Source organism: Helianthus annuus, chromosome 6 (assembly GCF_002127325.2).
Source record: "Helianthus annuus cultivar XRQ/B chromosome 6, HanXRQr2.0-SUNRISE, whole genome shotgun sequence".
Lineage (NCBI taxonomy): Eukaryota > Viridiplantae > Streptophyta > Magnoliopsida > Asterales > Asteraceae > Helianthus > Helianthus annuus.
The window spans coordinates 23993868-24021286 of NC_035438.2; the positions used below are offsets into that span (position 1 = coordinate 23993868).

General features: G+C 35.8%; 4 protein-coding genes across 19 annotated transcripts; 2 read left to right on the forward strand and 2 right to left on the reverse strand.

Moving 5' to 3' along the window:
- Window positions 1–1560: 1560 nt before the first annotated feature.
- LOC110944536 lies at window positions 1561–2611 on the reverse strand. Its single transcript, XM_022186196.1, has 4 exons — window positions 2495–2611; window positions 2046–2418; window positions 1777–1795; window positions 1561–1663 (listed from the first exon to the last, which is right to left on the reverse strand). The coding sequence occupies exons 1-4, from the start codon at window positions 2609–2611 to the stop codon at window positions 1561–1563; spliced, it is 612 nt and encodes a 203-aa protein (XP_022041888.1).
- A 1577-nt stretch (window positions 2612–4188) lies between these two features.
- Window positions 4189–8665, forward strand: LOC110863852. The gene is made up of 3 exons (XM_022113112.2): window positions 4189–4600; window positions 6023–6603; window positions 7768–8665. The coding sequence occupies exons 1-3, from the start codon at window positions 4233–4235 to the stop codon at window positions 8451–8453; spliced, it is 1635 nt and encodes a 544-aa protein (XP_021968804.2). The 5' UTR covers window positions 4189–4232; the 3' UTR covers window positions 8454–8665.
- A 300-nt stretch (window positions 8666–8965) lies between these two features.
- Window positions 8966–17039, forward strand: LOC110865018. 16 transcript variants are annotated; one of them, XR_004860310.1, is made up of 10 exons: window positions 8966–9176; window positions 9266–9367; window positions 9739–10082; window positions 10400–10487; window positions 11924–13830; window positions 14015–14219; window positions 14350–14408; window positions 14534–14685; window positions 15516–15653; window positions 16746–17039. XR_004860310.1 is itself a non-coding variant. In XM_035974449.1 (5 exons), exons 2-5 carry the CDS (start codon window positions 14396–14398, stop codon window positions 16820–16822), a joined length of 312 nt encoding a protein of 103 aa, XP_035830342.1. In that variant the 5' UTR covers window positions 13838–13941; window positions 14015–14395; the 3' UTR covers window positions 16823–17039. The 16 variants fall into 16 exon arrangements, 1 of the variants encoding a protein (XP_035830342.1); XR_004860311.1 differs by having other exon boundaries at window positions 14015–14130; XR_002550302.2 differs by having other exon boundaries at window positions 11924–13461; window positions 13751–13830; window positions 14015–14408.
- Window positions 17040–19793: 2754 nt separating this feature from the next.
- Window positions 19794–20358, reverse strand: LOC110865019. Its single transcript, XM_022114207.1, has one exon. The coding sequence runs from the start codon at window positions 20339–20341 to the stop codon at window positions 19928–19930; it is 414 nt and encodes a 137-aa protein (XP_021969899.1). The 5' UTR covers window positions 20342–20358; the 3' UTR covers window positions 19794–19927.
- Window positions 20359–27419: the final 7061 nt, after the last annotated feature.

A 27419-nucleotide genomic window follows, 5' to 3' on the forward strand; every position in this document is an offset into this window, starting at 1 on the left:
ATTTGTTAATGTTATGGATCCAACAACCAGAGGGTTTATTAAAGATCAAGTTGTGGAATGAGACTGAAGCCCATGGAAAAAAAGGTATGTGAAGGACACCTAACTTAGTTGACTGGAGATCCCAAGATCTAAGTTCAATAGGACAACTAACTCATATGCCTAAAGGTGGTCACTGTGGGGGCATAAATGATATGCATAAGCTAGTATATATGGTTATACATACCCTTAAAGTATAAAAGGGTGTTTAAATACGTCCTAGTCTATTCCTATGATATTCAGTGACAAAGAGTGAGGCTAAGCATAATATGTGGTAAATGATTTGGATAAATCACGATAACCACAATGCTTTTAATGATCTAAGGAGAATCACTTATGTTAGAGAGAAGTGGGGTCGCTTCGAATGGAATTGAGGGCACAATTCCTAGAGCTCTCGCAGAACCACGAAAGTGTTCCACGACCATTATTGGACACGACTATGAGGAGATGACCCGGCTAAGGATAGTCTTGTGTGAAGTGTATTGTCGTCTACACAAACGGCAGACGAGTTCAAAGACATCGAGATCTACTCAGGGCTAGTGGGCTAAGTGCATTTCATGAGCAGAGGTTCAAAGGGTAACACCTACCTATCGTATGCAAAACTCAACTGTCGAGGTTATATTGGAAATTTTAAGTGTTTTGAAAAATCTCCAATCATGTGGGGGATTGTTGGGAAAATTAATGAATGGATATTTAGTTAATTTATAATTGAGTGAAATTATAATTACTAATTAAACTCCATATGTGAAACTCTTGAGTAGAGTTTTATGTCTCTAATTAAATCACTAATTAAGTGAAACTTTTATTAGAGTTTTATGTCTCTGATAACATCACCAACTAAGAAAAACTCTTCACTACCCACAACTCTTGTAAAAAAAATTGTAGGCTATGTGACTCATTGAAATGATGAGAAAACTACAAGAGAAAGATAATATGTATGAAGAATTCTTGGAGAAGTGGTGAAGACTTGAACATCCATATGTTGGGAATTATAGAGAGATGAGTTTTCTCTACTCGATTCCATCACCTTCGTATCATTATTTTTCCACAAGTTCAAACACTATAATTCTATTCGGTGTAACCTCGGGCTCGTGGCCATTTCCGGCAGTACAGACTGCTTCGGCTGTTGTACCCTGGGAGACAAACGCGTCGTCTTTAGTAGAGGCGCGAAATCTGTTTTAAGGGAAGCATATTGAACACGTGCCTCAGCCATAATCGTCAACATTTGTTTGTTCTTTTTGTAGGAAATTATTGTACAAGAAGAGGTGGTTCAAGACCTCGTTGAATCCTACACAACGGACTGAAATACAATGAACCATACAAATAGACGCGGTTAAAGATCAAGTTGAAGACTTTATCTTTTGAAGATATTGGTTTGAATCGATTTTTTTATTGAATATGTTGTAGTTCATATTTATTTTCGTTTGAATTTGTACACGGTTCATGTGCTACAATTTCCCAAATGTTTAGAGAGTGTATCTTCATTTTTTTATTAGCTTTATTAATAAAAATGTGACCCATTTCCTACAATCGTTTCTCATCATCTAACCAATCTTCCTCATTCGAGTCATTGTTCTCATCTTCACTATCAGAATTCACATATTTACCATGGTTTGGTATCTCCATCCTATTGAAGTACACAATAAAAAGACATAAATAGTCAAAATAACTCAAAATGAAACATAGCTGAAACATAGTATCGAAAGTTCTTGTAAAAAACACAATGTCATTTATTCAAACAAGGCACACATAGAAATGTCTACAAACAAACATCCAAAGAGCAAAGAATAATATCAATTAAATAAAAAGATAACACGCCATCACTCGTCTATAAGTGAGTAGAGAAAGCTAATCTTGTCGATGGTAGTTGGCGGGTACATAAAGCTTTCCCTTGCCTCCTTTTTTCATCAAGATTCGTAGTGCCTTGTTATAATTTATCAAACTTGGCTCAAAACCCGGGAAGTTTGAAACAATATCCACACATTCTGATAGAGTAGGTATTTAAATACTTGGTGTGCTTTGTGAGGATAGTGCTTCAATAACCATGTCAAGTTTAACTTCAAGTGAGGAAGCTATTGTACTTTTTCCCCTGCTTGAACGACCATGAGCATTGTCTTGTATTTTCCTCCTCTTGATGAAATTGCTTTTTGGAAATAATTTTTCCGCATCATCACCTAAATTCCCTTCATCGCTATCTGCCTTCCCTTCTACATCCATAACACCAATATCATCTTGAACATCACTTTGACTAATTTCATTTTGCAATTGATGGGGGGGTTTAGTCTTATCCCCAGTGGCAACACAGTCTCGAAACAATGGCTCGTAAAACTCTTGATACATCTCCAAATTTTTGTTCTTGAATTTTGCAAGTTCTGGGTCCGCCTTTAAATTGAAGTAAACAAAAGTTAGTACCTAAACGACGATAAGATTGTGCAGAAACTACTTGATCAAACATTACCTGTATTTTTTCATCCCACCACTCACTCATTGAGTTTATCGTCTTTTTCACAGGATCCCATCCAAGCCCAGATTCAATTCTCATCAAACGATCGTATAACTTCCAATCGCTCTTCATTGAATCCAATGGTTTTTAAGTTGTAGTTTGGTGTAATCTTTTCCTGTTTGAGTTTTTAGATTATTTCCTAGATTCGTCCACCCAACCTTATTGAAGTGGCTCCCAGGTCTATTACCATTTTTTACTTCCTCGAGACACAACTCAACAAATATCATATGGGTACTAGAATCCCAAACAGTTTTTCGAGCACTAGCCTTGGTAGATGAAAGCATACTTGTGGCATTTTCATGGTTCAAATCCATTCCCTGTTGTATGATATAAACCTAAGCTGACCATTCAGACAATTAGATTTAAAAAACAGTTCTTATGTTAGTTACCAAGTGTGAATCAAATTATTATGTTTAACCACCATTTGACGGGTTGGCATATTTGATTAATTTATACGAGTATGCACTACGGACATCTTAATTATTATCATCACTTAACCACAGTCTTTTTGGTTAAGTATACCGTTATATAAGATGTGCACACTTTTGTAATGAACTCTACATAATGCTATAATATTCTAGACAAACCATTGTATATTTATGCATCAAAAAGTTACTGCCACAATAAATCAGATCTTAGAAGTTAAATGCACCCTTACAATGATTTACGCACCATTATATATGTGTGTCAACTTATCACAATAGTTAATCAAATCTTAAAAGTTGGACACACAAGTGTAACTAGTTTGACACGTTGTTACATACAAGTGTGTCAAAACCAATTAAATAACAACATTGCATCAAATCTCAAAAGTTGAACACATGGTTGTAGTTAAAGAGAAAGCGAAATGAGGTTTTCTTTTTATTTTTTTTTTAACATTTATCATTTATTTAAAAAAAATATTTACTGATAAATAGACTCTGTTGAATATTCATATTCATAATCTATAGTATATGAAATGATTATACTCTCCGTAGAACCGTACGTGTATTTATTTGCGAATTTATTAGTAAATAAAATAGCTTTTATGCATTCATTCAGTAATTTTAATTTGAAAAGGCCATCTATATGTTTCCATCAATTGCAAATGAACTAGTGGTGGAGTGGTAAGTGACACATGTTCAATTTTTGTCCCTAGCATTTAGTTTCTGCGACACCTGGTAATGATCGGAGACTAGGCGAGTAGGTGGCGATCGCTAGTTCGATCCTTGAACTGAGCGGGTTTTACCTAACCGAACTATCGTGCCTTCGGGCGAGTGTTCACGGGCTTCGGCCCTAGGTGAGGGTTTTTCTCGGTTCAGAAGGCGAGTGTATCCCGATATGGTGAATTTCGCCAGTAGCTCATTTGGAGGATTCATTTAAAAAAATATATATATTTCCATCAACTTTACCGGAAAAACCGTCCGATATGCTAGTTTTAACCACCCATATAATGAAAATAAAGGTCATATACAAAGAATCAACAATGCCGAAATTTGAAAACAACATCATACTTTACTACACGTTAAAACACACCTATGAAACAACTGAAACATGTGATCAATCGATACAAAACAAGAAAAGAATGATCCCATATACCACCTATGCAATATCGATTGTTTCAATCTCCCAGCTAACACACACCAATCCAATTATTAAACCCCACCCCACCCCACCCCTCTTAACTTCACAGCTTGTTTTCACAACCACAACAATGTCCGACGAGAACCTCGATACAAATGTGGTTCGCGATGCTGCCCCACGTAGGCCGAGGTCCATGGAGGACGATGAGAGCGGACACTCGGTGGATTTGAAAGCCATGGAGACCGTGCAAGCAAAGAGCGAAACCGAGAATGATGAGGATGATGAGGAGGAGTACTTTGAAGATAAGCCCTCTAAGGGTGAGGTCATGGGTTGGTGTTTTTATGAATTGTGTTCGTATTTTACGCACACAGTTCTTCTTACAATCGTGTTTCCGCTCATCATAAGTCAGTCTTTCGGTAGCCAGCCACCGCAGCCGGCTGCTGGAGGGTTGTACAAGAATGGAAAAGGGTTTCATTGCACGAAAAAGGAAACTGATTTGTAAGTCTCGTATTCTTTAAATTTACAAATGTTCAACGCTTAACAAAATACACATCGTATAGTAAGTAAATAAGAAAAACACCATGAATCCGAAAATACAAACTCGATTCAACGAATTCTCGTTTAAAGTGACAAATCAAGAATATTTAACAAGATTATTTTTTGGTTGAATAGATTGTTCTTCATTGATGATTTGACATTTTTTAGTTAATTTTATCGTATAACCAGCAGGAGCGAGAACCGATTACACAACCGGTTTGATTGAGTCTATTTGCCTTCATTTATATTTGTTGGGTCACGTTTAATAATAATATTTTCTTTATTTAAGGTTTCATATAATATTAATGTTATAAATCCACATTTAATAAAAATATAGTTGCATATTTTATTTTGAAATTAGTTGTGTATATGTATTTTAACTTTTAAATTATTTATGATGATATCCGGTTTTTGAAACTGGTGCCTCCGGTTTTAATAACTAGTCTAGGCATGAAAACATTGTTATATACACATTAACAGTCATGACCACCTAAATGGCTAATAAATTTTGATTTTGGTTCACATGTTTTTTAACGACACGACATGATATTTGATGTTTCACTTTTCGTATCTTATTATTTTAAAAACATGCGTTGTATACCTGTACTGCATAACATGCTATTAGTACATGTATCTATTAACACATGCGGAACACAATACTTTAAAAACAGGTGTTGTATACCTGTACAGTATAAGATGCTATTAATACACTATCTTTTTCCACATGCGGAACACAATCGTAATGAAAATAAGAGTTAAAAACTTAAAACACAATAAATTTAATATTTTATACCATTATTACTAATATAATAATAATAATAATAATAATAATAATATTTAAGATGTTACAAGTTTAATAGTATATATGGAAATCTTGATTCCCCAAATTAAGTTGATAAACTGTTAATGAAGAATGTTTACCAACGGAAATCCATTCATTGGTTTTTCTAGTGGATATATCTTATTATTTTGTGATAAATTACAATTACGAAACGATCACCGAATACCTACGTTCAGGGGCGGACCTATAGACTGATAGAAGGGGTAACCTCCGTTGCCCTTTGACGCTCCGACGATAGTGTAAATTTTGAAAAACATTGACGTTTTTCCGATCCCGTTACCCCTTTTTATTGAAACTATATCCCTATACAGATCTTTTAGATCCGTCACTGCTTACGTTGATTTACATTTTACCTATTATTTTTAACTTTTTACCTTTTCTTTATTATGCGCTTTTTAACAGTATGACAAGCGTAAATTGACCGTCAATGATACTCATTATTTATCGCTTTCTAACGGTGTGACAAACCTAAATTGACCGTCAGTGATAGTCCTTATTATTCATTATCTAAACAACTATTATGCATGCTTAATTAATTTCAGGTTGGAAGCATTAACATACGCCAGGATAAAAGTTGGCAGCATGAAGTTCTCACCGCTAGAATGGACTTCAATATCTTGGTTTTCCGGCCTAATCCTCGCCGCACCGCTACTCGCCGCCGTCTCCATCCACCTCGACCACCGCCCCAACTCCCAACTCATAACTGCAGCTGCCACCGCCATTGGAGCCGTCTTCTGCCTCCCCGCTGGCGCCATCAAAACATATTGGATCATGCCACCCTATGTCGCCGCCATCGTCTCCTCCAACGCAGTCGGATCTGCCTTCCATAACCGCCACCTCGGCCTCATGGTCCGCGGCTTTGTTGGCGACAACATCCGAAAACTCCAATTCCCCGACCGACAAGCCGTCTCCAGCTGGCTCTCAATCTACGCCACCGCCGCCGGCTGCCTCGGATCAGCCGCCATTGCATCATTCACTTACTACATGCTCCAAAACTCCGAAGGGTTTATTAGTTTATGGATTGTTTCAATCTTTAGTGGGATTTTATGGTTCGCTGGAATTGGTCACATTATCACTGCCACTCGATCAAACGGAAACGAATCATCATTTAACAACAGTCAAGGTATTGTCACAACATTGTTTTTATCTGCAAATTTGGATCACTGACAGACCACGGTATCATCGTGTCACCAGCAAAACCACACGATCATATCTATCTTGACTAGACTATAATGTCTATACACCAATTCAGGAGAATCCTCAATAAATTTAGAAAAAAAAAACACTAATTGAACTTAGGAACTAAGGGCATGTTTGGCTAAGCTTTTCTAACCCAACTTATGACTTATTGACTTAATCAAAAAGCTAAAAGGGAGTTTTAGTGTTTGGCAAACCTAAAAGTCCTTCTCAAAATGACTTTTTGAAAAGGAGAAAAAATCATTTTTGAGAAGTTAGGGGCTTGTGACTTTTTGATCAGCTTATAACTTTTCAAATATCAAATTACCAGATTACCCCTGATTTAACACTCCTTATATTTGTTGATTTATGAAAGAATCTCCCGTTTAATCATTTTACATCAATAAGCTAAACCAAACACTTTTTAAAAAAACAACTTATTAACTTATTAATTTTTCCCACCCTATAAGGTAATCCAAACACTTTTTTAAAAACTCCTTTTTCAATAAGTCATAAGTCAATAAGTACTTTTTACAAAAAGTCTTTTTTAGGTAAAATAAGCTTAGCCAAACATGCCCTAATTGTCACAAATCTTATATGTTTCAGAAAATTTAGGCATTTAATAAATCAACAATTTAATTTATGACGTTAAACACCTTTTAAATTAATAAAAAAATGGGTTAAACGAGTCAACTCACAAACCCAACAGGTTGATACGGACACAACCAATTTAGCTAAATGAGTTGGGCCCAAAATTGACACGAGACTGTTTATACTAAACCCAAACCAGCAACTTTCGTGTCAGGTTTGTAGTATGGTGTAACCATTTAGAGTGTGTTTGGGATTACGTTTTGAAGTGATTATTTGATTATTGCATTTGTAAAACATAAATAATCTAAAAAAGTGTTTGGATGAAAAAGTAATTATCTGCCTTCAAAACGCAGTTTTGGAGAAGCATGTACCTACAACGCAAAATCTATTTTGAAAACACATAATCTATTTTGAAAACGCAACACCAAAAGAGCATAGTTACAAAGGAAATTTATTTCCTAACTATATTAATATAACAATAAACTCTGTCTGATAATTGCTAATATATTTTCTATAACAGTTACCGCCAGTCATTTCATTTCAATCTTCAAGTACCCACACGCTACCGGCAGTCTCGTCGGAGTTTTCCTTTCATCCTTCTCAACAATGAGCATATTCACTAGCGGCGTACTCTACATCGTCGGCGAACTTTGTGTCCCGCCAAAAGACATACTATTCGTTTGGCTAACATATTTCTTCTTCCCAATACTCGCTCTCCCGTTTTTACATCCGGTTCAAAAAGTCATCCAATCTGACGCCGTTAAAATGCAAATTTTCGGGTTTATACTGACGACACTAGCTTCGGGAATGGGGTATTACTACCGAAACAATAACTGGCACTTTAATCACGTGGTGTTTCTTGCGGCTACACAAAGTGTAGCTTCGGGTGTTCTTCATGCGTTTAGTAGGATTTTGTTGATGGATTGTGCGCCATCGGGTAAAGAAGGCGTGTTTGCTGCATGGTTCTCGTGGATACGAATGTTTGGTGCGTTTGGAGGGTTTGTTATTGGTTCGAGTGGTGTGGGGAATATTAATCGTGCGTTTGGGGCTGCGTTTGCGGCTGCTGTTGTTGGTATTGTTGTTTTGATCTTTAGTAATGTTAGTAGTTATGGTGGAGCTGTGGCGGCCGGTCATGTGCGTAAGCGGCGTGAAACGGGGTCGCCTGTGCCGGTGAAGGGATCGGATGATCGAAGCATGGAAGTTTAATTAATGTTTTTTTGTTTTTTTTTTTTTTTTGTTTTTTTTTTTTTGTTGGAATTGGGAAATATAAGATCTAATAAAGACTTGACTAATTTTGAATTTAGAATTGGAAGACTATTGAAGTTAGAATTCATATTCGATTTTATAGTTTGTGTATCAATTCAAATGTCCGTTCGTTTGGTTAATATATCCATATGCATGATTGCATATTTTATTTACATACTATGGGCCTGTCTGTGTGCTATCTTTACGGCCCAAAGATGTTTGTATGTTACAATGTTATTACATGTTTTGCAAGTTAAATAAATGTTATTAGCAATTACCACTATTAAATATTATGTTAGCATTGTGTTTATTAATGATGTCGTGGTTAAATACTATTATTAATTAATATTATTATTATTATTATTATCAATATTAATATTAATTATTAATATTATTATTAATTATTATTATTAATATCTAATAATAGAAGAGTTGAATGACCTGACTTACTATTTTACACGTGTTTCATTTGCTTTCTTTCCAGCTTCTCAAAAGAGATATACACAGAAAGAGACGGGAGAAAAGAGATGCGAAAGAAAGCAGAGAGAAAAAGAGAGAGAGAGATCCGGAGCCGGCGAATCTCCGGCAACCGGCCCCACCCGTGCTCGCCTCCCACCCACAGAAACGAAGTCGCCGAGTCTAGGTTTCCCGGCTAGGGTTCCGATCAAGTTCTGGCAATTTCCGGTTAGCCTTTTTATCTTGCATGTTGGCTATTTGGTTAGATCGGTTGTCATAAACCTTAATCTGACGAGTCATGCTGATCTGTGGAGTAGGTTACCTCCGGTGAGGTTCCGGTGCGGTTCCGGAGAATATTTCGGTGCCGCTCAGTCTTTGTTGTTCGCTATCACACTTCACCTCAGACTTCGTCTTGGACGGTGAGTTTATTTTGTTTGCTCTGTGTTTTCACGTGGTGCTTTGTTTTGGTTTTTGGTTGAAGCAACTATAATGCAAGAAATTGAACTGTGATCTTGTGGGTTTGACCGTTTAAGTTTTTGGATAAATAATATTGGGTTAATGACATTTGAACCCTAGAAACATATATCTTAAGCTAAGTTTGAATCTTAGAAACCCGGTTTGATTTAAACTTTTCTAGACTCGTGTATGTGTTAAAAAGCGTATGAATTGAGCTTGGTTTAATACAGTATAACTTTAATATATTTAATTTTGAGTTATCAAGTTTTAATTCTGATGTTCAATTATTAGATATCTTGAATTGAGCTCCAATTTTTTTCAACCTGTGTTTTAGTTTCATGTAGATAGCACACTCCACCATCAAACTACCATTCAATAATGAAGTACATATGCAGTGAATCTTTATTACTAAAAGATAAGCTATAAAGTGTCATGTAGATGTCTGTCTGAGACTCTGAAGTGTGTCTAGAGACGCCTCAGCGCAAGGCGAAGCACACATCGGCTCACTTCCGAAGCTAGAAGAAAACATAAAACCAAGGGCAATACTACTTCTGCAGGTTATTTTAACATTTATTCTGAAGTGTGTCTAGAGACGCCTCAGCACAAGGTGAAGCACAGATCGGCTCACTTCCGAAGCTAGAAGAAAACATAAAACCAAGGGCAATACGACTTCTACAGGTTATTTTAACATTTATTTCTCTTTTTGTTTTTCTTTTTTACTATAAACCATAGTTATCAAAAGCGCACGCTTTTGGCGCCTAGGCGATTTTTTGAGCGATGCGTACTCATTGCGCTCATACTTCTGCAATTTGGCACATTTTCATATGATTGGGTTGATTTGGGTTATATGTGTAATTTCTAACGTTTTTCACGGGTAAAAAATTTGAAAAAGAATTGCGTAATAGAAGGGTGTTTTCTATAGGGTAATAAATCATGGTTAACATTTCACATTATGATAAAAGGGGGGTATATTAATGTATATTCTTAATCAACAGGTGGTGGAATTGAATCCATGGGGTTAGAATCTGGACTCGGGTTTGTGCCCGAAGGCTTAGATATTAGCTCCAACTCCAACTTCGGAAGGTTAGTGAGCAGTATCTAACGCATAATGGATAAATAAACTTTTTTTTGTTATTTAGTCTGTGTTTACATGTGTTTTAAAATAACTACGAGCACGTTGCGCACGAAACCGCTGACAAGAATAAATAGAAAATGTAGAAAAAAACACGAAAAGAAAATCACCAAAAAGTTGTATGGTAACGATGTTGTTCGTATGAAACCCGTGGTCAGAGATGAGCAAATGGTACTGGGTACCGGTACCGAATTTCCTGAACCGAAAGATCTTAACCGAATTTCCTGAACCGAAAGATCTTAACGATGTAGTGGGTTTAGTTTTAAGCACTAATTCGGCACCGACTTTTGGCGTTAGTGGTACCGGTTCACTACCGGTTTTTACCTTCATATACAGGTACCGTAACCGGTATATCCGGTACCAGTACCGATTTGGTATGGGTTGGCACTGAGCTCATCCTAACCCTGAAACTAAAAAAAGAAATCATTAAAAGTTGAAGAAAATTAACAAAAAAAAATAATAATTGTATGATACCGTCGTTCGTACAATATCCGTAATCAGGGATGAGCAAATAGTACCAGGTAGCAGTTCAGAATTTCTCGAACTAAAAGATTTTCAATGTTAATTCAGTTCTGACTTTTATATTGGATTAGTAATTAATCATATTCAATACATTATATATATATGATTCAAGAATAAAAAGGAAAAAGTGGATGTTTGTGGACCCACCCAAGCAACTTGATTTGTTTTTACCCGTATTAAAAGTTATTCTCTATTACCAGAAACCATTCCGACCCAGTACCCAACCAGCCCATGTTAACAACCTCATATATTATGTATATGATTAAATTGTTCAGGTCTAACAATAAGAGAGTTTCCCATTTTAACAATCATGAATTGGCTCAACTTTCTTAACATGAATTGGCACCTGAACTGATGTACAATCCTACTTATGACCTCTTGTGTCTCTTTATTCATACATAGATAGATTAATGTTATAATAATTTTGTTTTCTTCATTATATTCGATACATTTTATATATGTAAGACTCCATAAAAAAAGGAAAAGGAGAATGTTTATTGGGCCACCCAACCCATTTGCTTTGACCCATATTAAAAGTTATCAGGTATTACTAAAAACCAAACCGTTAGTCCGTTTTAACCACCACTTATGGTATATTCTTATGAGGTTTAAATTGTCCGGGTCCAATAAGAAGAGACTTCTCTTATTGACTAGAAAAAGTGGGGATAGACTTGGACCAACAGTGGCAGAGTTCACTTGTCCCAATTTCAAGTTGACTCGACTTTCTAAAATAGAATTGTCACCGGAAAGTAATGGTTCATCATTTGGTTAATTACTTTTACATTATATATTGCACTTAGAACTGAATCAGTCATTTCTGTTTCTTTACCATTTGACTGCAAGGTTTATTTTTTATTTCTTACAGACGGGTCAAATGGGTAAAAGTTATTTCTAGCAGACGGGTATGTTGAATTCACCACCGAGATGTCCGCGTCTGAGGTTTGATCAGAGGTATCTCTATTCAGACTGTTGAATAACTATGAGGATGATATTCTTGATTGAATTGCAACAGTGGACTTGATAGAAACGCATTGGAGGATGGGGTTCCACCAACACTGAACCAACTCACAAGTCTTGGCGAGTTGTGGATAAAATTTTGTATTCTTTTACAAACATATTTGACTTTGACTTTGATTATTACTTGAGCTTTGATCTTTTGCTCTTCTTGTCATAACATGATCAACATTATGAAATTTGGATCACTTAAAAGGAGGCTACCAGAAACCTTATTCAATCTATCTGGCATTCTACAAGTGTAAGAACAACTAAAAGTCTAAAACCATCTGTAGATTATCAACTCGAAATGCCAATGTGGAGGCAATGGAAGGTATACAGGGGATAGTATTAGCGACTCGAAGAAAACTAGGTATCCAGACACACGAAGCAAATGGAAATGAAGAAAATTACTTTTCGATCTATGTATAAGCGGAAGACTGTATATATTAAAACCTATGTGTTTGTCTTAAACGTCCCATTGAAACATATCAACATCCCTTCGTATCAACTTCATTAGTGTAAAAGGTTCAACTTCATTAGTGCAAATAAGATTTCAAACCGAGAATTATTTGGTTTAGCGCGCCGTAACGCGCGTAAGGGTATAACACTAGTTATCTATAATACAATTAGCAGGTGAATAGTATTGGGCCATGGGCTCAAATTATTCATCATCCAATCCAATTTGTCTATTTATTTTATTTTCATTTCGATTCAAAAAGGGTGCTTTAATTTTTTTCTATTAATTGAATTTTCTTTTTGTTTTCACTTGGATTCATTTTGTTTTCACTTGGATTTATTAGGTGCTTTGATTTTTTTATTACTTTATTGTTTATAATAATTATATATTATAATTTTGCAACATGTTTATGCATTGTGGATTTGTACTTTAAGCTTTGGTTGTGTTTTTTGTTTTGTTTGTTGTATTGTTTCTTTTATTGGTTGTACATCATTACGTGTTTTAATCTGCTTAGGAGCATTTAGGTTTTAAAGGTTTAGTTTTATTGTGATAATGCCGCGTGGTGGCTGATGCATAACAAGGTAAACACGTGTCCCTCTCCTTTCTTTTTTTTATATGAAAACCAAGAAAGACCACCAAACTCTTACCAGAATTCCTTTTCCTCTTCTTCTTCAAAGAATGAGAGAAGATTCCAGAGACAGAGCGAGAGACGGGTAACACCACCATTGCATGATGCTTTACAGTACACGACAGAGAGACCAAGCGGCGAGAGAGAGAGAGAGAGAGAGAGACAGAAAGGAGGGGTTGGAGAGACGACGGGGGCACAGTGATGGCGGTGTCGTTGAGGGTTCTGTGGACTTTTTCCGATCTCTTCATCTGGTGGTGTGCTTTTTGATTGATTAGATCTTGCCGCTGTTGTTACATTTCTTCCGGCGAGTTCTCCGGCGAAGGTCTGTATATACCGAAACTTTTCTCTTAATCGATCTCATTTTGTTTCGATTCATGTGTTTGTTCGGTAAAAGGTAGACAATAACTTGGAGATTTTTCAATTTGATGCCGCCTGCTACTCCGGTTTATTTAAGTTTGTTTGTATGTACGGTTGGATTTAGGCAACTGTTTTACAGGTTTTATGTCACTTTGCTCACTATATTTGACTTTAAAATTCAATTATTATATTGATTTGATTTGCAATAAATTTTCTTCAGTTTAAAGTTATATGAGCAAAATAATTTGATGTAGGGTTTAGTTTATAGTTGAGCTTAGGTATGGAAGATGGGAGAGCATCAAGACAGAGTTCTTCAACTACCTATGCCACAATGGTAAGTTTTTTTATTTTTTAATATATCATATATACTTCATTTGTTTCACAAAAAGAGAATGAGAATTCCACGAGCACGACCCCGGCGAACTATGGTTGTTGCCGACCACAAGTATGTTTTTTGGTAGTTTTGTTCACATTTTAAACAGAAATAGAAATGAATCGATGTTTGTTGGAAGTTTTAGATTGTGAAGATAGCGATGATCATGGCTTGAAAAAACATCGAATTGAGTGAGTGGAATTTAAGATGACCTCATCAGATGTTGTGTAAGAGTAACGGATTAAGGAAACAAAGTAGCGGGTGTGACATCCTTCGGGTTCCGTTGATGAATTAGTCATTGTTCTTGACGCAAGCCCTAATTTTGAGTTTTGTTTACGTTTCGTGTTTTAGTATGTTTTCCTTTAGTTTCTCATATGACACTGCGCATTTTTTAGCAAGTCAGTTAGTTGCCAATCTGTAGCAGAGCTTTTTAAGGCCATTTGGTATTTACACCATTTTCTCCTGTTTATCAATCTACAGGTACTAAGGAGGCATGCTGTGAATATTTATCTGATAGCCCTTTTGAATGGTGGCACAAGGTTTGAAAAGAAGTATTCATTATTAGCTTAAATTTTTGAAACCGCTGCATGTATTTTTGACTATTCTTGTAGTGGTTTTACTAAGTTGAATTGATAATTGCACATGTAATGATTTGTTGAATAAGGTGCTTGCTTCTTATTCATGCGGGATGGAAGAGTGAGCAATCTTTTCCTCAAATGGTTCACAGCATATATATGGAGGTAGCAAGAATGGCTTTATAAATATATGGATCTACGTGGTGGAGGATCATTAGTTTCTTTTCAAAATTACAAGGAGGTTGTTTATCTTTTATGATTTTATCAATTTCAAAGAGAGTTGTAATCAGACTATGGGGTATGGGCGGGGTTGGGGCGTGGGTTGGGTACAAACGCCCAAGTCACCATCCCGGGTGGGCTTGGGTTTCGGCGTGGCCCCTTGGGCAGGGGTTTCAGCCCGGGCGTTGGGCGGGCCTAGCGGTCTTACGTGGCCGGCTCTCATTGGCTGGGTTGGCTAGGCTATAGGTGGCTAGGATTTAAATTTAAAAAACAACCGTTTGGTCAAGCCAAACCCATAATAATTGAAAAAAAAATTATAACACGTGGCCAACCCACGCGGGCTAGCCACGCCCCGCCATACCGACCCAACATGCAATTGCCCAGCGGTGCCCCTCGAAGTCCACGTGTCAACCCATGCCCCAAACCCACGCCCCACCATACCCCACGGTCTCATATGTGCACAATTGGTGCAAAAAAGTCTACTAAGTATGGCTACATTACCTGTGTTAAGCCTCTTTAGCAAAGAAGGAAAAGCAACAAAAAAATGCAATACATGATCTAAAGAGGGAATGGAGTAAGCCAAGAACTCTGAATTAGTGACTCTGCTTCAAAAAATGATTTACTCCTAAAATACGACTTTCCATCCAAAATTATTTTGTTTTTGTAATGTAATTGGAAAAGATCTTCAATGAGACATATATTTCACGCACACATCTGGTTCAGTTGTGTTATGGATGAGATGAGATTGTAAAACAATTGTGTTTACAACTAGATCACGTTTCTCCTTCTATTCAGTTTACATTTATTTTCGTTTATTTATTTTAGTTTACTTTTTTTGTTGGATGGTGGCAGTGGCATCAGGTTTTCTCGACACTCCGATCGGGCAAATACTGGAGAGGCTGCAAGCACTTGGAATTTTCTGAACCTAGAACCATCCATATTTAGCCGGCTATTGCTGAATTTGTTTATTAGTCTTTGCAGATGCTCACGGTACGTTTGATTTCACTTAGATGCTCCGTAGAATTATTTGTTCGTATTATTGCTCTCATTAGATGAATAAGTGTTGTTTGCATCACTTTCTTTGACTTTCGAAGGCTTTTCGTTTTGTGTGATGTGAATTGGTTAGTTGCTACTGTTTATGAAATCTTATATTGGTTTCCCGTACCTAATCAAAGAAAAACTAACAGAAAAAACGGATTTGGTGTTATTAGTACAGTACATAGGTAAAAATCAAAGTTTTGATGAAGAGATATTGGTTGTTAAGCATTATTACATTGTAAAAGAAATTAATGACTACACAAAACACTTATTTTGTATTGTATCCGCATCAGACGAATTAATCATTTGCAATCAACCATGGAAAATAAGATTTAAACTGCTCATGTTTATTTATTAACGCCTACCTCAAGACCTGTGTAGTTGGAACTGTACAATAAAAGATAACCTGCCTAAAATTAAAATGAAGTAAAAAAAATGAAATAATAGTTTAATGTTATCCTAGGAATAACAAATTTTAATTATGTTAAAAGGAAAAAAGCAGAAAGGTTCATGTTATCTAAGAATTGGCATGAATAGTTACGTGTTGTTTGTCATTTGAGTAAGGTATATGTGTAGCTTTGTATAGAAGTTTAAACACAGATTGAAAAAATAAAAAAAAAAAACAAATTTTATAAACTTTAATGTTAAAAAACATATAAATTTAAACAGGTTAACTGTTCAACCTGTTTAATACCGAGCTAAACTCGAACATTTATTAAACGAGCAATACATGTTAAAGGCAATAATCATGTTTTTTGGGTCTTAATCCAATTAAACTCACATAGTTATCGGAAATGGAATCAAAGGTATGATTACACTTTTTTGAGTTGAAACTTGCATCTTCTTCATCGCGTTTCTTAGTTGAAACTCGCATTTTCTTTATCGACTATACGTGGCAAAATGGGTGTCTGATGGGTTGGGTAATGGGTCAAATGGGGGTCATTTATCAGGCCAAAAGTTTTTTTCTGTTTGAGCATTTATCCGTCTTTTGTTTCGCACATTTATTTGACCAATCGAGGTTGAATAAGTTGTTTAGTTTTGCAGAGATGATGATGATGGGGAGATGGTTTCAAAGAAAAAGAACCCATGAAGAGATTGTGAACTTGGAGAAGAAGCATTGAGAAGGGCGGGCAATACTTGAAGTGTATTTTAGAAGGCGAAGTATAGTGGTAGTGTTAAAAAAACACAGGTTTGGGTTGAAACACTTTGGCATAATCTGTTGGGCATGAAAGCTGGCTAGACTTTAATTTTTTTTTTTTATGGATATTACATAACATTTATGGATTTTGTATAGTAAACTCTTAAAACAGAGTGTTATTTTCAATTTCAAACATGCTACAATGTGCAATCCTCTGGACCGAGTCAACATCTACCAGCATCAATGCTAATGCTTGGTTGTTTCACAACCTGTTGAACCTACAGCATGAACCTACAAGTGTATGGGTTTGAGACTTTGTATAATAAATAAAATTTCAATTCAATAATCGAGTTACTTACGTCGCCTATCCGTTGCCGCTGCGCGTTGCCTATCTGTTGTGCGCCGCGCGCGGGTAAAAAATCTAGTTAATAATTAATTTGATGGATAATTTAGTTTTAATTTCAGTTTTAAATTATAGTTTTCTTTAAATGTTACATTGCGATTTGCTTTTCTTAATCTACATCACAAAAATTTAATTTAAGAACGAGTTTTAGCAATAGTGTACAAATTATCAAAACATAGAATTACAAGCTGCCGACTCTGCTTCAAGGTTACATTTTTTTCGTTTTTCTCTTACAACCTTTAAAATATGATATTTTATAAAATTTTTAATTTTTCATTTGACGTTAATTTTTTTCGTTGGGTAAATACCAATGTGCATGTTGTTGAAACCGAGCCTCTCAAAGTTTAACATCCCCCGGCAACGCACAGGTAATTAATATATCACTAGTTTAATACATATCATATTTATGTCGCAAAGCTTTGAGTTAAAGTCTTTCACCCATCTTGTTAGCTAATACATATCATATTTTTGTAGATCTTTCTTTTTCTCGCCATCTTTTTAAAAATCGTTTCTTTTAGCACCTCAGATACAGCTTTTGCATAGAGAAAAATCATATATAAAAAGAAACATATTTTATGAGTATTCATTAGTCAATTGTAACATCTATTTTTATATAATATTTAAGCCTATAATGTAATACTTAATAATAAAGACCATTTTCATACATATTCTGATTTTGAGATAAAAGAAAATGATAAATTTTGATGAGATGTTAGACTAAGGGGCTGTTTGGCAACTTGTGAATGGTTAAGTGTTGAATTATTAAGAGCTAATATAATGCTTAACCGTTCAGAGGCAAATGTCTGACCAATTCAGGTTAGAGGTCTTAACCATTCAGACTCAGTATAATACTTAACCATTCAGATGCGAATGTGTCAACCATTTAGACATCTACTCGCAAAACAAACAGTCTGAACCATTAAGTGCTGAACCAGTCAGATGTCTGAACCATTAAGAGTCTCCTTAAAAGCTAAACAAACAGCCCATAAAAAGTTAATAGAAGTCAAGAAATGCATAAAAAGTTAATCAAAATTCAAACCTTGTCAAGTGTTTAGAAGTGAAACTTTGGTAAAACAAGTTAAGTTTTATGTCTTAGTCAAGTACACTAGTGCCGGGTTAAATACTTATATGATTTACCAATGGGGTGGTGATACATTGGCAAAGACAACTTTTAAATACCTTGGGAGGGGGAGGTCTTGGGTTCAAGTCCCACAAACGATAGAAGTAAAGAAATTTGCTATTAAAAAGAAATAGTGAAATGATTTGATATATTTACAAAGAAAAGTTGTTTAAACTATATATGTCACACCATGATTTTTCGATTCACGATTTTTGTTGGATTTACACATTTCGAACTTTTAACAAACACTAAATAAACTATTACACAACAGAAAACTAACTAGCAACGCTTCATTAGAAACATATTCAACATTTGGTCTACTCTTAGCGATCTACACAAAATTTTATTATAAACATATTCAATATTTGGTCTACTCTTAGCGATCTATACCTAAGTTCATCTATAGATTGCTAAGTGAAAGAACACATGTCAAATTTATTTTAATTATATCTTTGGTCTTCCATTATATAATGTTTTTTAACAACATTTTTTTTACTTCTAATCAGCCTGTACTTGCACGGATTTAAACCCACACCACATATCCGGCGGCAATAAGTAATGCCACTAGACCACAAGGCCACGGATGATTTGAAATTTATTGTGGGTTTAGAGTATTAAGTAGAGTTTTTGTGATTTGTGTTTGATTTGATTTTTGTTGTATTTTTATTAAGAAAAAACAGGCATTTGGGAATTGGGATACCTGCCATGAATCATATTTTGAACAAAGGTGGAACAAAATAACCCCACTTTGCCTTGTGCTTTCACCAACAAAGGAGCTTGCTCAGCAGGGGTGTGTTTTGTTTCACTTAAATCTTGTTTTTACAAGGTGTGACATTTGTGATCTTCATCATCAGTATTGTTTATTGATTTTTTTTTTTTACTTTAATATATGCAATTACGCGGTAGTCATAACTTCTTGGCACAATTGTCTCAGTTTAATATGTCCATTGGATCATGATTGTATCTTTCACGTGCAGGTCGAGCTTAGGTTGGGTCTTGCATACTTTTATACCCTATCTGATGCTGGGAAAGCAAGTGGTGTGCGTTCGGTTTATCGATTCTGGACTTCAAGGCACTTCAGTTATTCAAGGAGGGCACTTCTCCGCTATTGGTGAGCAGATTGGGTTTTTTTTTTTTTTTTTTCTTGTTCAGTTTATTTAAACCTAGCACTAATCAGATACTGAACTTACATCAATGATTTTGTAAAAGATTACCTTTTGAAAATCATTATTGAAATTGTGGTGTTTGTGCTGATAGCAACGGATGTAGCTGCTCGACGGCTGGACATTCCACATATCCACAGAAGAACTGGAAGAATTGGACGCGTTGGCAAGAAGGGCGTTGCACATACGTTTTTTCATGAAGGAGCCTTTTATATATGCTTTACTATTGTATGCTACATTTAACTGAGTTCAAGGTTTGTGACAAGGCTCAACTGAAATTAGAATTAGATTAGACCACTTAAAAATAAAGACAGATTTCATAATAATAATAATAAATAAAAATAAAAAAAAAACTGCATCTTGTTGCACAACCAAATCACATAAAAAACAAAACAAATGCTACTACATTATGTCCTCTAGCTCCTTGCTTTCATTCATCAGATTACTTTGATTTTCCGGAGGCGAAAACAGTTGTACTACCAACTCTACCACTTCTTCTACGCTTTCTCCTAGTCGCGATTCAAGATTTTCAATTAGCGGGTCAATTTCCACAAAAGAAGATGGCCTAATGTTGATGATGTTGGTGATTTCAGACTTTGTAAGCTTGTAAGGTTTACATTTGGTCGCAAACTCAGCAATGCTCACCCTTGTTTGACTGCAAGCAGGTGTGCTCACCAGGTAGTCGTAAACCTTGAACTCTGAAGGTGCTAGTGGAGCAAGAACCCGTGTGGGATCGTTTGCAGCCCCTCTAGAACGTAGAAAGTCAACCACTTCGAAATTTGTAAGCGGGCCCGCATTTTCTTTCAGTATCTTCATCGCTAGTAACCGAGTACCTGAGTTGAATAGATAAAACTAAGTGATGCGATTGAAATACCCACCTACGGAGACAAAGTTTCTTCAAAAATGAATTACATAAATTGCTGAAACGGTTTATTATCACTTTAAAAAGGTGAACTTTGTTACATATAATGTAATGAATTACATCCTACACTTAGACAACGCTCAATTGCATCTTCAACGGTGACACTCTCCTTCACTACCAAACAAATTACACAAATGTTCAAAAAAGCATCATTTACTCAATTATCTAAATCAACTAATCCCTTGAAAATGGTGAGTAGAGATTGTTTTCATAGCTCCTCCTCGTAAAACAACTGTAACATAACTAAAGCCAATTAGAACCAAAAAAAAACGCAAAAGTATTCATCTTGGTTTTAAAAAGCGTGCCTAGGTGCAAGGCGACCTCAGGCATAGGGGCTGGCCCATAGTCACATAATTCGCTGGTCATGGCATGATTTTCGTTTTGGTTCGTCCGATCCAATTCGCGGTACGAACAGGATCCGGGTTCGCAAGGGATCGCGTTTCCGAATGGCAACAATTCAAATGTAATAGAGGTGGCTAATCGAAGCTTACCTGCTTGCTTGCTTGCTTGCTGGCTGATTGAACCTTCCCTTCCCTCCCTCCCTCCCTCCCTCCCTGCTGAATCGTAAAATGAATGAAAGAAGATCTCTCAGTCGGCTGTTTGTTTTTTAGGTTTGGAAGATAGACAAGAGGACGACGGCGGCTGCTTTACTTTAGTTTAGTTTAGTTTAGTTTAGTTTAGGGTTGTTTTAATTTTTATTTTAACTGGTGTGATGCCCGGCGCTTCGCGGCCGGCATTCGGTTGCTAGAAGTTTGATTTGGGACGGTATTTCAATTGAAAGAGAAAACTAGAAAAATCGTGATAAACCAATAATTATCAAAAACAGTAAAACAATTATGATTTTATATATCTAAAAATTAATTTTTACGATGTTCCTTTTTTTTTAATTTTACCATACTCCTATCTAACTAAATCTTAGTTTATATAATTTGCAAAATATATGTAATAACACTTAACTATAATAATAACATGATTTTATAAGGTTAAAAGGGTAAAAGGCAAAACAAAAAAGAACATAGGCTACATTTGTAAATATCAACAAACACTCAACACAAATTCCCTATACAACGCATATGATGATATTCTCGTAAATAATCTGAAAAAGGGAAAAGAGTCAAAGAAAGTTGACCGAGCACTATTCATCCGAATGTGATGAATTAATATATATATATATATATATATATATATATATATATGAATTTTATTTCTATATTTATTTTAAATATATATATCAGAGTAAATTACAAAAATCGTCCTTTAGACCTACCTCAGTTAATTTTTGTGATTAAATCTGACCAAATAGACCTCACATGAGGGTATTTTTATGTTTAAATTTGAACAAATGGACCCCACATGTAGGGCTGTCCAAAAAACTCGCGCCTCGGAGCTCGCTCGGATTTAGCTCGGAAAAAGCTAGCTCGATATGGCTTGGTGAGAAAGTGAACCTAGCTCGGCTCGGCTCATGATAAGCCAAATTGGCTCGGTTTGGTTCACTTGGTAGCTCGGCTCGGCTTAGCTCGAACTATTTTACTTATAATATATTTTATTTTTATATACACTGTTATTGGCCAATAACAATCCCAACTTATTTAATCACCAATAATAATCCGAACTATTCACTTTTGTTTGTAAAATACTCCCAATTAAAAAAAAACACTAACTAGGTTAAAAAAATGCTGATGTGGCATCTGATGTGGCCCTTTTAGCTGATGTGTCATATGACGTGGTATTTGATGTGGCATTTTTTGATGACGTGGCAGCTAATGTGCAGTATACGTGGCATTTTTCGATGATGTGGCAACTGATGTGGCAACTGATGTGGCAGGTGATGTGGCAAGCCACATCAGCAATTTTTTAACCTAGTTAGGGTTTTTTTAACTGGGATTATTTTACAAACAAAAGTGAATAGTTCGGATTATTATTGGTGATTAAATGAGTTGGAATTATTATTGGCCAATAACAGTGAGTTGAAATTATTTAAATCCAATTTGCCTATAATATATTACAAAAAATGATTGTTATTTACATGTATTCAGGCTTGTAGTTTGATATCTATGACATATTTAAAGGTTGATTTTCGTGTTCATGAACAAATATTGTATTTACTTTAAATATAAAACTTATTTTGCGTTGTTGAACGTGATTTTGGCTTATAATGTATTAGGTTGAACTTATTTTGAATATGTTCTTTTGAAGTATTGAATAATGTTTTAGAATACTGAATTTTGAGAGCTATGTAATAATTTTTATTTTTAAAATCGAGCCAAACCAAGCCGAGCCAGCTCGGTTTAAAACCAAGCCGAGCCCGAGCTTAGATTTTCAGCTCGGTTTTAAATCCGAGCCGAGCCAACTCGGTCTATAATCGAGCCGAGCCCGAGCTTACCCTAGCTCGGCTCGGCTCATGAACAGTCCTACCCACATGAAAGTAAAATTACTAAAATACCTCATGTGGGGTCCATTTGGTAAGATTTAAGCACAAAAAAATAAACTTAGTTAGGGCTAAAGGATATAACTTGCAAAGGTTTGCAAACATCGAGTACGTTTTCTGTAATTATTGAAGATAAAGGACACAGTTTGCAATTAGTGGCATACATAAATGATGATTTTGTAATTTACTCTATACATTATTATTAGCCAATGAATGGTAAAAGAAATTTAATCTATTTTTACCTAGCATAGTTAAATTATTTTGAGTTTTTTTTTTTTTTTTTTTTTTTTTTTTGATTTACTCTATCTTTCTTGTTAACATGATTTTTATTTTGAGTGAATTTCAAGGATTGTTCTTTATCTTTATACCCATTTTCATGCGTTGTCTTTTATGTTTAAAATTGACGATTTTTGTCCTTCGTATTTTCATATCATACACGTTTTGTCTTTTAGGCCTAACCCAGTTAGCTTTTTCAATTAAATTTGGTCATGTGCTTTGCACATGAGGGCATTTTTGTCAATTCAAAGGTTGCAGAAGCTTTGAGCTGTAAATCTGTCGTTGAACTTACCTTGAAATTGACAAAAATGCCCTCATGTGCAAAGCATATGACCAAATTTAACTGAAAAAACTAACTGGGTTAGGCCTAAAGGACAAAACGTATATGATATGAAAACATAAAGGACAAAACTCGTCAACTTTAAATATAAAGGACAACACCTGAAAATGGGTATAAAGATAAAGGACAATCCTTGACGTGGTTTTCATGCCACATGTCTTCTTCTTTTTCTAGATCCTGGTACGTCACACGCCTTGCGGTGAAGAAGATTGTTGAGTTGGAAGAATCACATGCTAATACCTAGAGGGACTTCACGAGATCATTGAAAGATAGCTAAAGGGCCTTAATATATACACACACACATATAAACTGGTGGGTGGTGTACGGACAATGGTGGTGGCGGTTAGGGATGAGCTTTTTTTTCCCAAATACTCGTACTCGTACGTACCAATTTTAGGTATTTGGTACATATATCAGTACTCAGTTTTATATAGACCTTTAAAAGTTTTTTATATTATGTTTTATCTCGTGTTATAGTATTTATAGTACTTGTATTGATTTTACCTATACGGTACCCGTATTATATTCGTACTCGTACCAATTCTACATATTTGGCACCCGTACTATATTGGTACTCATGTCAATTTTACCTATTTAGTACCCTGTACAAGTGCTTAAAAATTATATAAAAACAAAATGGTACCAAAGCGGGTACTGTATCGAAAATACTCGTACCTGTACGGTACCTATGTATTTGGTACGGTATTTGGTACCCAGTTTTGTTCAAATTTGATATCAGTATTTTCAGTACCTGTACCGGTATGGGTACGATACCAATCCCATCCCTAGTGGCGGTGGTGGTGGGAGGTGGACGTGGATGATGGGTGGTGGTGTTGGACGGGGGTGGTGGACGGTGGTGATGGTGATGTTGATGGACAGTAGTGGTGTTTAATCCTCTACAAACCTTAGAAGATCTTAAAAGTGGTTGGTCTAAGTATGCACCAACAAGAGCTCGCGAAAATGTTTTCTAATGAAAATCTTTTGAAAAAACAAACAGTCTGCAGATCGCAATGTCTGTGTGGAATATACAGAAGAGCCTATGCAAATATTTTTTAGAAAAACAAACACCATCTTAAAATAAGATGTAGATAAAAACTAATGTTTATCTAAGAACACACTAAGATTGAAAAACCCGATTAATGTACAGGAAAACAAAGACTCAACCGAAAATATAACTCAAGACAAATGTTTGACTCTCTATTATTAACTTTATGATTAAGAAAGAAATTGTATCTTTAAGATTTAAAAGTTAGCATTTATGAGAGATACATAGTGTTTTGACATGTATAAGGTTAACACTACGCATGGGACAACAAGAATTCGTGCGTTAATCGTAATAAATATGTTTAGAATACTTATGTATTATTGAAAAAGTATGTTTATAAGTTACAGTAACTTTCGGGTCATTAAAACTACAAGAATCGGCAAGTAGATCAACTTACGCGATTTCAACACGTAGCGCGTGTGCGCGACATTTAATTCCATATCAGCAAAATACTAATATTTTGAGCATAAAAATAATTATTTTAATTTATAAACTAATTTGTATTGAAATTTATGCGAGAAAATGAGAATTCTGACGCAAGAACAAGCTGGAACGGAGTTGTTTCCAGACAATGGTGGGCTGAAGAAGGATGAGCTTGACTGATGGGCTTCAAAGTTCAAACCCACTCCACCAAAACTTAGGTATATAAACCCTTATATACCTCAACATCCTTCATTATTCACAAACATTTTATCTCTCTGCCTCATTTCTCTCTAACCTCTCTCTACATTCTCTCTCTATAACACAAGATCCGTCGACCAGAATCCAGCCACCACACGGCGGAGCCATGGCGGCAGCGGCAGCCGACCACGGCGGCACATGCCGGCGGCGGTTTTCCGACGAACCTTTCGGCGACCGTTTTCTGGCCAAAGGTACACTTTGTCTGCTAATTTCGACGTTCCGAACACCATGGTGAGGTCCATTTTCTCTAATTCAGAGCGGTTTGTGCCGTAGAGAAACTTTGAAGATAATCCGGCCAATTTCTATCAAGTTTGTTTTCAAGTTTTCTCTTCATGTATGTCAAGATCTTGCTTTGAAGGATGTTGGTATTGATTATCCAAACTATGTCAAGATCTTGGTTTTAAGAACCTCCAACTTATTTATAGTTAACTTCAACATGTACATCATACCATATTATATGGTAAATCGTACCGAAGCGATCCGAAATGAGCCTACCCCCGATCGTACCAAATTTTAGAGACCTAGCGAATTGCGACCCCGTTTCACGTTCTCGTACCGGAGCGTACCACAAACCATGTGACTATGGGAGCCTGTTCACTTCAGGCTACATAAGGCGAGGGTGAGGCGCGATTTTCAGGCAAAAATCGGGCATAAGGCGTAGCCGCATAGGTGAGGCTTTGTACATTAAAACATATATAAAGCCAAGGCATTTATGCATACACTTTTCAACATTCAAGTACCCTATTCACTTGGTTCTATCAAACTTATAACTTTAAGTTCTTCTTATATGACTAATAACATGTGATTCTCTCTAAGTTAGGCTATTAGGGCATATGAATTACAGATCAGAAATTAGGGTATACATATACGATTCCACAATTTCTTAACTACAAGTAAATTTAGGAATCAATCAGGAATAACAATTAGGGTTTACAGTTGCACCAACTTTAAGAAACGCAAAGAAGTAATTAAGATAGCGTACCAACCAAACAAGAAAAAGTAGAAAGTGAAAGTTACGATTGCAGGCAGGCAGGCGTTGGAGAATAGAAACAAGTCAAAATCCGGGTAGAAGAATAAAACAGTTGGGCTTTGTGACTTCATATATATGTTTGGGCCTTCTTAGAGGCAAAAGGGTTGCATGGATGGACTGGGTAACAAGGGAAATGAAAACGATTAGCCCCACACGAGGTTTGTGAATTAGTGTACGTAGTGCAATCAATGCTCTGGTTCCTAGGGCCGCACCGGCAAGAGAAAGAAAAAGAATGAACGGTAGAACGCGAGGATATAATGCTTTCGGTTGTTCGCCCTTTGGGTGAATAGCGGCATTCCTTACAGGGAATGGTCCCTTAAAGTCTAACCGACCTTCTTGGTCAATAGAGGACTCAGTTCATTTAGTAGCAAGGTTCCCGGGATGACTTTCTGTAACACGGGTAAATGAAAATGGAAAATTGACGGATCCAGAGCATAATCAGAAATAGGACAAAATATTTATTATTTTTATATTATATTGAAAATGAATGATATCGCATCTAGTTTTAGTATTTTATTTCTCTCAAAATATACAAGTAATGAAAGCAAGGCAAGCCTAGTTATTTCACAACACTAGTAATATGTGTATGTGCATAGGATGTGAACTGATTTGTGTTTCATAAAAATTCTAACACACATTATATCTATCAGAGTTAATTGCTCGGATGGTCCCTGTGGTTTCACGTTTTTTTCACATTTAGTCCCCACCTTTTGAAAATAGCATGTATGCTCCCTATGGTTTGTTATTTTGTTACTCGGATAGTCTCCAACATTTACTCTGGGGACTATCCGAGTAACAAAATGACAAACCATAGGGAGCATACATGTTATTTCCAAACTTATTGGCATCTACTCAGGGACTATCCGAGTAACAAAATGACAAACCATAGGAAGCATACCTGCTATTTTCAAAAGGTGGGGACTAAACATGAAAAAACTTGAAACCACAGGGACCATCCGAGCAATTAACTCTATCTATCATAAAAAAATACAATTAAAATTCATTAATATGTATATTATATATTATATGCAAGATACAAACTTATACTAAATGTCTAAATCCAAACAAAACGTATTTTATCCATCGTACGCACTTGTGCATTGGTGCATTCACTAGTGTAACAAAAAAAAAAAAAAAAAAAAAAAAAAAAAAAAAAAAAACACATACCGTAC